The sequence below is a fragment of the Garra rufa genome, chromosome 10 (genome assembly GCF_049309525.1).
Source record: "Garra rufa chromosome 10, GarRuf1.0, whole genome shotgun sequence".
NCBI lineage: Eukaryota > Metazoa > Chordata > Actinopteri > Cypriniformes > Cyprinidae > Garra > Garra rufa.
The window spans coordinates 50562250-50578272 of NC_133370.1; the positions used below are offsets into that span (position 1 = coordinate 50562250).

Consider the following 16023-nt stretch of genomic DNA (forward strand, 5'->3'; position numbering starts at 1 on the left):
GGATGGCTGGACGGGACCAGCGGAGACTCAGGATGGCTGGACGGGACCAGCGGAGACTCAGGATGGCTGGACGGGACCAGCGGAGACTCAGGCATAGGCAGAAGAGGGCGGGTGGGTGGGAAGTTCAGGCAGGCCAGTGGTTCTGTGGAAAAGTCTATTAAGTCCCCAGAGTGTTGCTCATTCTCACCCCCAGTGGTGGTGCAGTGGGCAGGGCTCTCTGTAGCCCTCTCTTGCTCCACGTCGTACTCCACCGTCGCGGATGTAGCAGTCGGCTCTCGCACCTGGTCCGATGGGTCCGGCTCTGGCTCTGTCGCTCTCGGCTCGGGCTCTCCATCGTCGGTGGGCTCGGGCTGCAACTCCGCTTGTCGGGGTGATGTTGGGCTGGGTTCTGGGTCTGGAGTGGGGCTGGTGTCATCCTTCGCGGTCAACGAAGCTCTGCTGGACACCAGCACCCACTCGATGTAGTCGGCGAGGCTCTCTCGAGGACCCTCCCCGGACAGCTGCCTCTTGATGTCATCATTAAGTCCTACGCGGAAGAACGTGCATAGGCAACTGTCCGGGTAGTGCGTAAACGGGGCGAGGAATATAAAGTCTCTGGTGTGGTCCTCGAGAGAGCGGTTCCCCTGCTTCAGGAGGAGGATGAGGACGGCGGGATCATTCATGACGGGGGAAAAAAAAAATAAACTAAACACTGATACAAAAAAAACGGAAAATAAACGCAGGGGAAGACGCCGTGAATTTTTTTGGGTCGGTCTTTCTGTCACGGGGGTGTGCAGGACGAGACGAGACGATAGACGAGATTAACAATCAACAATAAATTTAATAGAATTCTCCAAGATGAACAAGGCAGGAACAGGCAGGAACACAGAGGGCTTTCACACACATCCAGATAACGTTAAAGACCGACAAAAGACTAAACTCAAAGACAGACTTATAAAGGGTAACTCATTATCAAACACAGGTGACACAGATGACTAATAATTACAAGGACAGGTGCAACAGATGACGGTGACGAGGGCTAAACCAAATGACAACAGAATGGCAGGGGAAGACAATGGGTGAAACCAATGACAGACAGGGTTGTGACAGAAGATCATTCAGATCCGGTCAGTTCAAGTTTTTTCTCATCCGATAGTGTCAGTTGATCAATTGATAATATTACTGAATATTAAGTGAAATGCAAAATATAATTTTTTTACTTAGATGTTTTGTCTTGTTTCCAGCCAAAAAATAAAAATAAAAATCTTAAATCAAGAAGGATTTTCTAGACGAGTAAAAATATTTTTCTTGTTTTCAGAAAAAAACAAGTCAAAATAAAGTGCGTTTTTGCTTGAAACAAGCATCTGCCTATGGGGTAAGAAAAAATTCTTGTTTTCTCTTTGAAATAAGAATTTTTTGCTTATCCCATTGACAGATTATTTTACTTGCTCTAAGCAAAAACTTGCTTAATTTTGACTTGTTTTTTTTCTGAAAAAAAGAAAAATTTTACTCGTATAAAATTATTCTTGATTTAAGAATTGTTAGTTATTTTGGCTGGAAACAAGACAAAAAATAAAGTAAGAAAAACATTTTTTGCCCTGTGCTGTTTAAACTATAAAAATAAAGTAAATATTGGCAGATAATGGCTTGGTCACAGAGCAGTACAGAAAACACATAGAAACAACACCAAACAAACACATCTGTAGTGATGTTGATGAAGATGATGTTAAAGGAGGTGAGCACTGCATTTGAGCGGCTGTTCCTAAAATGTCATGAAATAAAAACCAACCCTGTATATTTGCTGCTGCTGTTCAGCCAATCACATTCAGATCTGCCTCTGTTCCAGCATACAGTGCTCACTTCACCATCCAATCAACAACCACGATCAAATCAAGCTCCGCCTCCACGTTTTCTCGTTTTCACTTGGAATTATGTCACAATACAGTGCAGTCGATCACAGCTGTTTCATAGTGACAAAAATACAGGAGTAATAGCATCATGTTTTGCAGAAGTGTGTTCAGTAAATGCTGATTAGACATATGAATGTTGTTCAGATCTGGAGCACACGCCACAGTAATGAAAGATGAAGCTCCAGTCTCACTGTAGCATGAGAATAAAGCCACACACGGACACTGACGTCCAGCTACATCTGAGCTGTGAAACACACGGGCTGAGAGCGAGGCGTGTGTGTGTGGGCGCGTGTGAACACTGAGACGCTGTCATAGCGCAGATGTCAATAGAACCACACTGCCATAAATTCAGTTTGCTGTGAATGTTTGAAAGCCGAGTCCATCTGTGACAGAGACCATGCTGAACACAGAATCCTTCAGTCCATCAAGATGCTGAGTGACAGATCATGTGATCGCTCAAGTGATGCTTTTCTTACTCGGATTTTAGCCAAAATATCTAAAAATTCTTAAATCAAAAAGGATTTTCTAGACGAGAAAAATTGTCTTGTTTTCAGAAAAAAACATGTCAAAATGAAGTGTGTTTTTGTTTGAAACAAGCTAAATAATCTGCCAATGGGGTAAGAAAAATAATCTTGTTTTCACACTTAATTTTTACTTTTTTTACTGAAAACAAGAAAGTCATTTTTACTTGTCTACTAAATCATTCTTGATTTAAGAATATTTAGATATTTTGGCTGGAAACAAGATAAATCTAAGTAAGAAAAGCAATTTTGCAATGTGAGTAACTTTTGCAAGCCTTATAACCTAGTTTTTAATTTCTTTTTATAATTTTATTGTTTATAGTTGTATTTTTTTCCATAGGTTATAATTATATATATATATATATATATATATATATATATATATTTTTTTTTTTTTTTTTTTTTTTTCCCAAAAAAAGATCAGGTCAACACACATTGAGGTATAAAAATTCAACACTGATTAAAAAAAAACTATTCCATTCTCGTGCAGCTTTGACAGAAAAAGCAGACTGGCTCAAATTACTTTGTCTAAAGGGTATGATACAGTCTCCTCTTAATGCATCTCTTGTTGGGCGATAATCAGTTGTTCTAATACTAACTAACTGACCAACAGGGGGAGAAGATAAACCATAAATAATTTTATACATCAAGCATACATTTATTGGTTGCAAGGTTAACGTTTATACATGTATGTTATGGTTTTTCAGTGATATCAGTCGGCTCTGATCACAGGTAAAGAACCTGATGGAGAGCACCCATCTTAAATGCAGTGTCCCATATTCCAGCAGGAGCGTCTCTGATCTGCTCCAGAAATATCTCCTCAGCAGGAGCAGATCCCTCTCAGCGCGAGCGTTATGCAACACTCTTTAGTGTCCGTCACAGTAAATCCCACAGAAGTTTAATCTGAGGAACGGTGAAGGCTGCCAGAGTCTCAGTAACACATCTCACACACACACTGGTATTTCTATCATTATGGACTCGTTCCACAGGTCTAATGGTCGTTCTACTCCTCAAAGTGTATTTTCTATCCTCTTACCCTAACCCTACTCCTAAACCCACTCCTTACACAAAACTACAGCCATTTCTAGATTCTCAAAACATTTAATTCTGTGATTCTTAAGAGTGTTTTCTCATTAAGGTCAAAATTTACTTGTATTTCTACACTTACATACATTGCATACATTATATACATCTCAGCTTGTCTAACAAACATTTTTTTGCCGGATGAAGGACCATTACCTTCAACTAAACCTTCCCAAGACAGAACTGCTTGTGTTTCAATCAAACCCATTGTTTAAGCCCCACAACAGCCACAAACACAATTTTAAAACACAAAATTTCTAAGACTATTAATAGCCGTTCTTGTTTGTCTTATCTACCATATGTCTCTTTTTAGTGCGCTATACTTTTAAAATAAATGGCTTTTAATTTTTTTTTACAGTATATATATTTATATATACTTGTTTTTGTTTTGTTTTTTTTTTAGATTTCAACAATACAAAGAATAATGTATATAATTTCACCAGATTTAGTCCTACATTCACTTTTATTTGTTCCCCACTAAATATTTTTTTCACTAATTTTAGATTTTATAAAATTGTGCGCTCGTGATTTTATAGAGTAACTTTTGCTACTGATTTATCCACTAACCTTGTTTATAATTTGTATAATTGTTTTGTTTATAGTTGTATTTTTGTCATAGATTATAATTATACATGCATTCATTCATTCATAATAAAGTTTTCTATATTTAGTAGAATGTGTGTAACGCAAACAAAGCAACAGGTCAACACACATTGAGGTATAAAATCTCAACACTGATTAAAAAAAACTGTTTCATCACATTGTTTCATCACAATTTTGCCATTCAGTTAGGCACATCGACCATAACTGCTTTAAAAACAGCCAGAAACCTTGGAGTTATGATTGATGATCAGCTGACTTTTTCAGACCACATTGCTAAAACTGCCTAGTCCTGCAGATTTGCTGTATTCAACACCTGGAAAATCAGGCCCTTTCCTTCGAAACATGCTTCACAACTCATTGTTCAAGCTCTTGTTCTGTCCAGGCTGGACTATTGCAATGCTCTCCTCCAGCCAGTTCTATCAAACCTTTACAATTAACCCAGAATGCGGCTGCAAGATTCATTTTCAACGAGCCGAAAAGAACACAGGTCACACCTCTCTTCATCAATCTGCACTGGCTACCAATAGCTGCTCGCATACAATTCAAGGCATTAATGTTTGTCTACAAAACCACCACTGGCTCTGCCCTTTACCTTAATTATTTGCCTCTAGAAGCTTATGTTCTGCAAGCCAACAGTACATTATTGTGGCATCCCAAAGAGTCACAAAATCACTTTCACTGACTTTTACCTCATATGTGACCCTGGACCACAAAACCAGTCTTAAGTCGCTGGGGTATGTTTGTAGCAATAGCCAAAAATACATTGCATGGGTCAAAATTATTGATTTTTCTTTTATGCCAAAAATCATTAGGAAATTAAGTAAAGATCATGTTCCATGAAGATTTTTTGTAAAATTCCTACTGTAAATGTATCCAAATGTAATTTTTGATTAGTAATATGCATTGTTAAGAACCTAATTTGGACAACTTTAAAGGTGATTTTCTCAGGATTTTGATTTTTTTGCACCCTCAGATTCCAGATTTTCAAATAGATGTATCTCGACCAAATATTGTCCTATCCTAACAAACCATACACCAATAGAAAGCTTATTTACTTAGCTTTCATATTATATATACATCTCAGTTTTGTAAAATTTAACCTTATGACTGGTTTTGTGGTCCAGGGTCACATATGTTCCCTGGAATGGAATGACCTGCCCAACTCAATCCCAACAGCTGAGTCCTTAGCCATCTTCAAAAGAGACATGAAATCACTTCCAGAACATTTTTGTTCACCGTTCCTGCCTCGTGGAACGATCTTCCCACCCCTATCCGGATTTCAGACTCCTTGACAGTTTTCAAGCGACTGCTGAAGACCCATCTCTTTTGACACTATTTGAGAAAAAAAAAAAAAAAAAAAAAACATGTTCTCCTCTCTTTCTTAATCTTCCCTTTCTAGCCTGTACTCATCTAACAATGCCTGATATATGGTATTTTGAGCACTTCCCATTTCGATCTGCCTCCTCAGGATGAATCGCTCGTTGTATTCCCCTATTGTAAGTCGCTTTGGATAAAAGCCTCTGCTAAATGAATAAATGTAACACAACACATCAACACATAAACACATCTCTTCTGTCTTTATTGGACCCTCTATTCTATTTCTATTTTTTTACCTGTTCTATTCTTTTTATATCTTTTATCTTTTCTATCTTTTTTTATTTATTATACAATTTAAAAAAAAACATTAGCTTGCTCTATTCTTTTTCTATTCTATCCATTTTCTTATTATTTACAATATATTAAAAAAAAACCTTGCTATGTACACTGCGTTAAACTAATCTGAGACTTGTCATAGCACTTACATACAGTAGCATTGCTCTTTTGTTGATTTTGATTGTTTCCATTGTTTCCAAGTCACTTTGGATAAAAGCATCTGCTAAATGATTAATGTAAATGTAAATATACTTGTGGGGACATTTGGTCCCCATAACATAGGGAATACCAGAATACACACACAGCACACAACACAGGACAAACCTGCGCTGATCACTTGATCATTTACTCATACACACACAGTCAATGATAAAATATTGAAAAACTGGCCCATCAACATAATTTCAAACCTAATTCTCACTTCTGCGCTTTTTATCACGAGACACAAACCTGCAGTCTCTAAAAGTCAAATGAACAGTCCAGTTGTTTTAGCAGCAGAGCAAGTTTGTTGAGTGATAATGAAGACAGTAATGTATTTCCGTAGATCAACATCATTCAAAGGGCAGATCATGTACTGTAGTAAACAACTAAGTCAGATTAATTAGTTCCAATGCCATCACTCAGAACAACATAATTCTATGTTATGAACTAAATATTGAAGATAAACTATGAATCAACATAATTTTTAGTAATTAATTGAAAAATGTGCTTATGCTACGGATTAAGTTCTAACTCTAATTTGCTGCAGTTTGTTGCTTGAACATAATTTCAAGTTGTCATAACTCAAAAAGTAGTAAACAGACATTAGACAATAGAGGATTTTACCAATACTGATAACTAAGATGGGAAAGCCAGTTTTAGAATGAATAATGTGCTGAAAATACACATTAAAAATTCATTAAAACTTCATTAAAAATTGACAATGACTTGACCATGACTGCTTTGTAAAGACAAAAGCAAATAAGCAAACCAGATATGCTTAACTACTGAGTCTGCTGACTGTTAAACGCTCATGCAGCTCCTGAGAAACCCTGAAGAATAAAGGAAACTATCAGCAACGATTTTTCCTGATAACCAATAGTTCAAAAAAGCAACTATCATTGCAGTGAAACCAATATACCGATCAGATTTCATGTTGGCTAAAGGTCCAACAGTTCAGTGTTTGAAAGCAAACAAACTCAAGTCAGTTCACTGAATGTTTGAATTGACGTCAGTGGTCTTGGGTTTAGTTCATAATGTCTTGTGTTCTGCAGTACAGTAGCATTCACTATCACATGTCCACTCAATACTCCTATGATTCAGTATTCCTGATAGATATAATAATCCAGTAACATGCAGACTCAACCAGATCAAACTCAGTCTGAGCTGTAGTTTAAGACTCAAGCACCAAGTCTAATGATGCAATCCAGAGCAAGACCAGACAAGATCAACCAAAAAACAAAGGCTAAAAACTGACTGAATCAACTAGAAAACACTAAAGACACAATGGAAAACAAAGAGGACAGCTACAAACATTCTAGAGCTGACGAGTAAAAGAGACGCAGCCGGACAAACAAAACAGACAAGTTTTGAACCACTTAATGTTGTGGTGTTTTCTTAAATAAGCATCATCTTCTCTGTTATTTTCTGATTCTGTTATTTTACTGTTTATCACTGTAACGCTGCTTTGAAACAACCTCTACTATATAAAGCACTTTAGAAATAAATGTGACTTGACCTGACATAAAAAAAAGAAACACGAGAAAAATTAAGAAAATCAGAATAATTCAAATATAGAATGTAAAAATGCACCTGTTTGACTTTGCATTTAGTGATTTGTAAATTAATGATTTGTTTGGAGATCAAAGAGGTTTATAGATTTACTACTTGTACTGCAAAAAATGATTTTCTTACTCAGATTTTTTGTCTTGTTTCCAGTCAAATATCAGAAAATTAATCAAGAAGGATTTTCTAGATGAGTAAAAATTATTGTCTTGTTTTCAGAAAAAAATAGTCAAAATTAAGTGTGTTTTTGCTTGAAACAAGCCAAAAAAATGCCAATTATTAAAAATAATGTTGTTTTCTGTTTGAAATAAGATAAGATTATTTATTTTTTTGCTTACCCCATTGGCAGATTTTTGTGCTTGCTCTAAGCAAAAACTCACTTCATTTTGAAGAGACCATCTTTTTTACTGGTCTAGAAAATCCTTCTTGATTTAAGAATTTTTAGATATTTTAGTTGGAAACAAGAGAAAAAATCTAAGTAAGAGAAAGAGCAAAATTCAGGAAACACTCCTGATCAAGATTCCTGCTCAAACAGCATCCGTGATCATTACAGTATTCAACTCAGTCCACAGTGGTCTGTGTTTGTTTCACATTTACAGAAACCATCAAGATGCAGCGTAATAGTCTGTGTTACCTGACATTGTCGTGCCGCTGGATGTAAATCTTGTGGAAGATCCTCTCTGGAGGTTTCAGGAAGTCCTCCTTCATCTCCATGGCCACATTTCTGGGCAGTAGACTCATCAGCAGACGCTCCTGCACACAAGCAATCATCATCTTCATCATCATCATCTTCATCATCATCAGACACATGAGACAGCAACAACATCAAATCAAACCTTTCTCATGAAATAAAAGGAATATTATACATTCAATAATATTCAGGGGACCTGTTGTCTGTATTTAGCTAAATGCATGGTTGCTAGTTTACAAATTCTAATTTGCTAATTTAATTAAAAGGTTGATCATTACGTTAACTTAGTATTGTGTGTAATTCAAACTCAAATTTCTGCCTAAATTGGTTTTAATAACAACAACAACAATAATAATAATAAAAGTAATAATAAAGTTACTTTAATTTAACTTAATGAAATTGTCTTGATGACTCAGGAAATCAGGCAGTTCATTTTCCAGCAAGCTTTGCATTAGGACTGGATAAGGAGAATAAATATTGAAATTACATTATTTGATATATTATTTAGTGAAAGGAAAGACCTGCTAGTGTTTAATGCTGCTTTGTTGGACAGTTTAACAAAACCAGGCAGTGTTGGGGAAAGTTACTTTTTAAAGTAATGCATTACAATATTGCAGTACTTACTAAAAAATTATGTTACTTAGTTACTTTTTACGGAAAGTAATTCAATTCCATTTCTTTTGCATTACTGTTGCGTTACTTTTTAAATCTGGGTAGGCTTGCTTGTTTGTTTTTAATATGTAAAAGCCCTTTCACACCAAAAAGTGAAATGAATTATCCTAAGGCTGAACTAAAACGTAAATTCACGTCTGTACAGTAGAACTGTTCAACACTCAGCACAGTACAGCAATGAGAAAAATTAAGCACAAATGTTAGTTAATCTAAAGTAAGTTTTGCTTATTAGTATGGTTGAACTGGATGAACAAAGGTCAGCAGCAAAGACATTGGTTATTTAAATGGGATTAAATACAAAAAAGAAACAAAAAGTAACTGGCATTAGTAACTTGACACCAGTTACTTTTTTGAAAAAGTAACTCAGACATTTTCTTGTAAATGCAAAAAGTATTGCATTACTTTACTAGTTACTTGAAAAAAGTAAACTTATTACGTAACTCGCGTTACTTGTAATGCATTACCCCCAACACTGGAACTAAGTCAGATTAATTAGTTCCAATGCCATCACACAGAACAACATCATTCTGAGTTATGAACTAAATAATGAAGATGAAATGAAAAAATGACTGAAATGAAAATCAACTTAAGTCTAAGTAATTAACTGAAAAATGTGTTCATGCTACAGATTTTTCATTGCAGTTTGTTGCTTGAACATAATTTTAAGTTGTCATAACTCAAAAAGATTGATTCAAACTACTGCACGTTTTTATGGAAGCACAAATTTTTTAGAGTGTAATTCTATGATTTTCCAATGAAATTTTTGATTGTGTTTCTCTTATGTATATATCTTATGATTGTGACCTGTTTCTCGTTCTCGTCCTCCATGCGCAGTCTCTCCTCGATGCAGTTTCGGGCCTGTAGGAAGGCTTTTCGCTGCGCTCTCTCCGTCAGGATCCGAACAAACAGACCCGACAGATTGACACTGGTGAAGAGCAGCGTGTTCGCAACCAGCTGAAAAGCACAAACACAACAGCATTTTGCTTGCGTTAATGGAGCTCAACATGTGGTTTGTCTAGTCACTCTTCTGACATGTGTTTGTCCTCTTCAGTGAGGTCAGAGCTGGTTTTGTGTCGCCGCAGGTCGGACAGTTCAGGGACGTGAGGCTATCTGCTCTTTATTGGATTAGATTCGTCAGAGGACACGCGCTCACGCAGAGCCTTTATTTAGCCGGCCTTACTCTCTCTCACATGCTGGAAACTCACTCCTTTACATACAGAACAACAGGAGAGAGAACTGTGTGTCTTCACATGATCATATTCAACTATTCCACTGTGCTGCTTTTCCTCTGATTTTCTATGTAAACATGTTCCAGATGAACATCTTTGACCGTTGCACTCATGTCTCACGTCTCACACATAACCAAACATTCTAAAAACATGGTGCTCAAATTAAAAGAACTTCAACTTAAACCAAAAAAAAACACCTCTTGAGATGTCACTTTTTCCCCATTACACTGGCTTTTGTTTCATGTTTTTCTAAGAAAAACACATTTTGTGTGAACGATCACTTACAGCAAAAGTGCAGTGTGTTTCTGTGATTTTTGTGAAGGCATCGGGATAAGAACAGAAGCATGCATCATGCAAGTGTACAGCACGCATGACGATTTGTCAACACACTACAAGTGCTTAGTCCCATATACTCAACCTGCTCTAATTCAACAAAAAAAAAGAAAAAAAAAACTATTAACAGTGATTTATCTGATCTGAGAGAAGAGCCAAACGCCTGTAAGTCAATCTAAACATGCTCACATGAGAGACTATTGGGCAGGCAAAAAGGTATTGCTTATTATGAATAGGGTCATGTTTTAGTTTGGGGACCAGTTCTCACTATTAACTATTAACTACAATTTATTGCAGTAGTAAATTCTTTATTTTGCTGCTTAATAATAATTAGTAAGGTAGTTGTTAAATTAAGGTATGGGGTGGATTAAAGTAGACTTTCAGAACAAAACTTTACAGATACTGTACTCACCCCCTTGTCATCCAAGATGTTCATGTCTTTTTTTTTTCAGTCATAACGAAATTATGTTTTTTGAGGAAGACATTTCAGGAATGTTCTCCATATAGTGGACTTCTATGGTGCCCACAAGTTTAAATTTCAAAAATGCAGTTTAAATGCAGCTTCAAAGGACTCTTAACAATCCCAGCCAAGGAAGAAAGGTCCAATATAATGAAAAACATGGTTATTTTCTTAAAAAATTAACAATTTATACACTTTTTTAAGCTCAAATGCTCATCTTGTCTAGCTCTGCGTGTACTCTGTTCACTCCGGTTCAAGACAGTTAGGGTATGTCAAAAAACTCCCATCTCATTTTCTCCTCCAACTTCAAAATCATCCTACTTCGCTGCAGAAGTACCGACCCAGTGTTTACAAAGTGTACATGCAAAGAAGATCAAACACTTTACAATATTACCAAAAAGGCAATAAATAAAACAGCGATGTAGGACTATTTTGAAATTGGAGAAGAAAATGAGATGGGAGTTTTTCCACATACCCTGACTGTCTTGAACCTTAATATATAGAGTTTACACAGAGCTAGACAAGACGAGCATTTGAGGTTAAAAAAAAATTATATAATATATAAATTGCATTTTTTTTTTTTTTTTTTTTTTTTTTTTTATTAACTGATCATTTCACTAGATAAGACCCTTATACCTCGGCTGGGATCGTTTAAAGCCCTTTGAAGCTGCATTTAAACTATATATACAGGGGTTGGACAATGAAACTGAAACACCTGGTTTTAGACCACAGTTAGTATGGTGTTGGGCCTCCTTTTTTTTGGCCAATAGAGCATTTCGTCTTTGGAATTGTCATATACAAGTCCTGCACAGCTGCCAAACGCATTTTGAGCCATTCTCCTCTTGCAGATCAGGGGTCAGGTCACTATATGGAGAGAAATCCTGAAATGTTGTCCTCAAAAAAATGTCTTTATGACTGTAGAAAGAAAGACCTGAACATCTTAGATGACAAAGGGGTGAGTAAACTATCTGTATTTATTTTATTTTTTTTCTGGAAGTGAACTTCTCTTTTAAGGGATTTAAAATATGTTTATGCAGTATAAGGCATTAAAATATCAGCCAATAAACAGCTAATATGCTAGTAATACATGTATGCTACTAAGCAACTTGTTAATAGTAAGAATTGCTCCCTAAACAAAAGTGTTACTGTAAACAGTGTAGCGATGTATGAAACAGATTTCTATTAGTCAGTGCACCAAATGTATATGGCCAACTAAACTCAAAAGTCAGTGTGTGGAAATATTTTGCCCTCATGTGAAATTCCCAAATTAATGCATTTTGCTGACCACAACTTAGCACACATTATGTTCACATTTGTTCGTCTGTTATAAACTGCTCTAAAACATTTCAGAATGGTCAATCTGAGCGTGTGCAGAGTGTGATTCAGACTACAGTGAATAAAGCATCTAAACACACAAACAATGGAAAAAGACATGACCTGCGACTGTGACCTTGAAGAGCTATTTCTGCTTATTTTTACCCATCAAAACAGTTTTGTCAGTATAAATGAATGTATTTAGGTTGATGGATCACATGATCTTCACCAGTGCTGGTCACTAACTCTGAGAGTCCTGTCTGAATTATCTGTATGGAGCATCTTGTTCATTTCTGTGCTAAAATAGCTTCAGAAGTGTGTCTGGTCTCTGATCAGAGGCGTCCTACATAGAGCAGGTCTCTGGAGCGGCTCTGGACCTCAAACACACTCTGGACGGAGCAGGAGAACGTCTGTGAACATCATCCATATGAACATGCAGCATGCTTACTTCTCTTGCATGTATTTTGTGTGTCTTACTGCAACTCAACTCAGTGTTGAGTTACTTGATAGTAAAATGTAAAAGCACTGCTAAAGCTGTATTCTTAATGTCAGCAACTGTACTTGAGCTGAATCTGATCTATGGCTCAGCGTTAAACACTTATCTTAAACTGACCTGTTCCTTCCCTTCCCTGTAAAATCAGTCTGACCACGACCAAACAAACACAGCTTAATGTAAAATACTGAATAAGGTATCTCGTTCCTAAACACTTCTCACAATGGAAGTACAATGAAAAATCCTGGTGAGGAATCTACTTTGATTCAGTTTTTTAACTCAGAAATGTCACATGAATTTTTGGAAGATATACTCTAGTAGTCTTTGTTTAACAACTTCAAAAAGTAAATGTATAAGTGTTAACCTGAGGTTCCTCATTGGATCAAATGCGTTTTAGAAAACAGAGCACACCAAATGACACACAAACGTTTTGGATGATTTGTAAAGATCCTGGAAAGCATTCATGACATGTAATGTCCTATTCTTTAGAGATTTTTCACTTTCTGTTGTTCAGATCTCATAATTTTAATCTTATTAGTTGTGCTGATTAATCTGAATTATAATTCATGTAGTAACATCTGCTCAAGATAAACAATTAAAGTCATTTTACTAGTGACAAATGTGCAAATGTTCTCAAATATGCCTTTTTAAATAACCATTTAAAAACATCTTACATGTTTGGGTCATTTTGTCCTGTGTATGTATGTATGTACCTCAAAAATACTTTTTGTAAAATGATTTAACCTTTTGCCCATAACTCACAAACTTTTGGAAATAAATGTTGATTATAAACATGAATATGTGGCCTTTGGATGAGCAGCTGCAGCATGAAAAACTGATCATTTTTTGTCTGAAAGCGAAAGATTATGCAAGTAAAAAAGACTTTTCTTGAACATTAATGAGAGTAATATTTTTGCTGGTTTAATGTTGTTTGTTGAAAAAAAAAAGAAGTTAAATAATGTGTGTGTGGTTCATGTGTAGCCTAATATAAAATGTCAGATAATTCCTCTTAATCAATAGGCAACAAGTTACTGACCAAATATGAGCTTTTAGTTTGAAAAATATCATGCCATGACTGTTTTCTAGTAAGTAACGATTATTTGTGTCCAAACATAAATCAAAGATCAATATGTGATCTGCCGTCCAGTGCTGAACTGGAAAACATCTTACATGTTTGGGTCATTTTGTCGTGTATATATGTAAGCACCTTAAAAAACTATTTGTTAAAATGATCTATGAAGTTATATTAGTGTCAAAATCAAATATCTAGTGTTAAATATCTTACACACTTTTGGAACTGAATTTTGATTACAAACATGAATATCTGGCCTATTGATGAGCAAGTAAAAAAATACTTTTCAGAGTAATATTTTTGTTGGTTTGATGTTGTTTGATGCAAAAAAATAAAAATAATAATAATAATAATAATGTGTGTGGTTCATGTGCCTAATCTAAAATGTCTGAGAATTTCTCTTTTTTTTGTATCAATAATAAAAAATTCCATCATTACATTTACATTCCATCATTAATGAGAAGTTGCTGACCAAATATGAGCTTTTAGTTTAAAGAAGAAAAAAAAAAAAATATATATATATATATATATATATATATATATATATATATATATATATATATATATATCACGCTATGACTGTTTTCTAGTAAGTAACGATTCTTCGTGTCCAAACAGACACGGAATGGTAAAACATCACACAGTTTTGAAGGCATTCTCAGGGGGAAGTAACCCGGTGTCTGTAAATAATATGTGATCTGTCTGGTCGCTGTCCAGTGCTGAACTCACCGCTCTCCACAGCCGCTGCGTCTTGGCTGTCACCGACGTCGCCGTGACGATGGTGTGCGAGAGAGAGACCAGCAGCCCGAACAGCACCGCCAGCAGCGTCCTCACGGGCAGCAGCGCGTACGCCACGAACGTCAGCAGCAGCAGCTGCCACACGCCCTGCTCCGGACCCGCAGCGCCCGACACGTGCGGGAACGGACAGCACAGCACCGAGAAGGTGAAACAGAAGAGCAGGCTCAGGTGGGCGATCTGCTGCAGCTGGCTCACCTGCAGGTACTTGACGTTGGTGACGATGAAAAGCGAGATGAAGACGACGAAGTGCACCGGGTACGAGCCCTTGCCGATGGTGAGGCTGGCGCCGGACAGCAGCAGCTCCAGCAGGCTGAGGCTGGATGACAGCAGGATAAGCACGGATAGCGCCTTCAGCGTGCACGTCTGGTCGAGCTTCAGGTTGTAGTTGTGGAAGAGCGACTCGAGCTCCTTGCAGTCGAACTCGTCCTCGCAGGCGATGACCCCGGGCGGGCAGTGGCTCCTCCTGCGCCGGGTCTTGACTTTCTGGAACGGCATTTCGTCCATGGCGGGAGGGCCATTCACGCGGCGCCGGACAGACGCTCGGTCCACAGGTGCGGCAGAGGCGCGGAAGGTCGCCGGTGGCCGGCGGGCATGTCCGGCGGGAGAGGTAGAGCCGACGAGTCGGAAGGAGACGCGCTACACGAGCGACTGGCCTCGAGCTCGCGCGGCTCAGACTGGATCACGCCTGCGCGATGCGCGCCTCCATAATTCTTCTTATTGACAAGAGCGAGGATCTCAGAGGAGCGCGCCTCTCACGCGCTGAGCTTAAGGAAAACAGACACGTGAAGAATGTAAACCACTGTTGCCATTCGGAAACGAAATGCATTTAGACTTTATAAATTTATGACCTACATGATTTCAGTTGCATCGTTTTCATCCTTGACTCAAAGAATGACGATAAATCAAGATTTTTGTGTAATAAATTGTAACCAGTAATATATATGTGTGTGTGTGTGTGTGTGTGTGTGTGTGTGTGTGTGTGTGTGTGTGTGTGTGTGTGTGTGTGTGTGTGTGTGTACCTGGTATTCATCACGTTGTGGGGACATTTAGGAATACCAGTAGATTTTGACCTTGTGGGGACATTTCTGAGGTCCCCATGAGGAAACATGCTTATAAATCATGCACAATGAGTTTTTTTGAGGAAGTAAAAGTGTGCACAATCTCCTGTGAGGGCTAGGTTTAGGTGTAGGGTAGGTGTAGGGCGATAGAAAATACGGTTTGTACAGTATAAAAACCATTACGCCTATGGAATGTAAACCCAACGTGTGTGTGTGTGTGTGTGTGTGTGTGTGTGTGTGTGCGTGCGTGCGTGCGTGCGTGCGTGTGTGTGTCCTTTTGGATGTATTTAATTAAATAAAAGCCTTCACAATCTGTGAAGATTATACTTATTTAATATCTGTCTAATATGTCTGAGTCTGATCATATGACAGAATTTAACCTTCCCATTA

The 16023-nt window shown here is 37.3% G+C and overlaps 1 protein-coding gene across 1 annotated transcript in view; it reads right to left on the reverse strand.

Moving 5' to 3' along the window:
* The window catches only part of adcy1b (adenylate cyclase 1b), a 52819-nt gene extending 36802 nt beyond the window's left edge, over positions 1–16017 (reverse strand). Inside the window, exons 1-3 of the mRNA XM_073849260.1 lie at positions 14507–16017; positions 9681–9830; positions 8148–8266 (exon numbers count right to left, since the gene is read on the reverse strand). Coding sequence (XP_073705361.1) covers positions 8148–8266; positions 9681–9830; positions 14507–15079 — 842 coding nt within the window. The 5' untranslated portion in view covers positions 15080–16017. The remainder of the gene's footprint in view (positions 1–8147; positions 8267–9680; positions 9831–14506) is intronic.
* Positions 16018–16023: the final 6 nt, after the last annotated feature.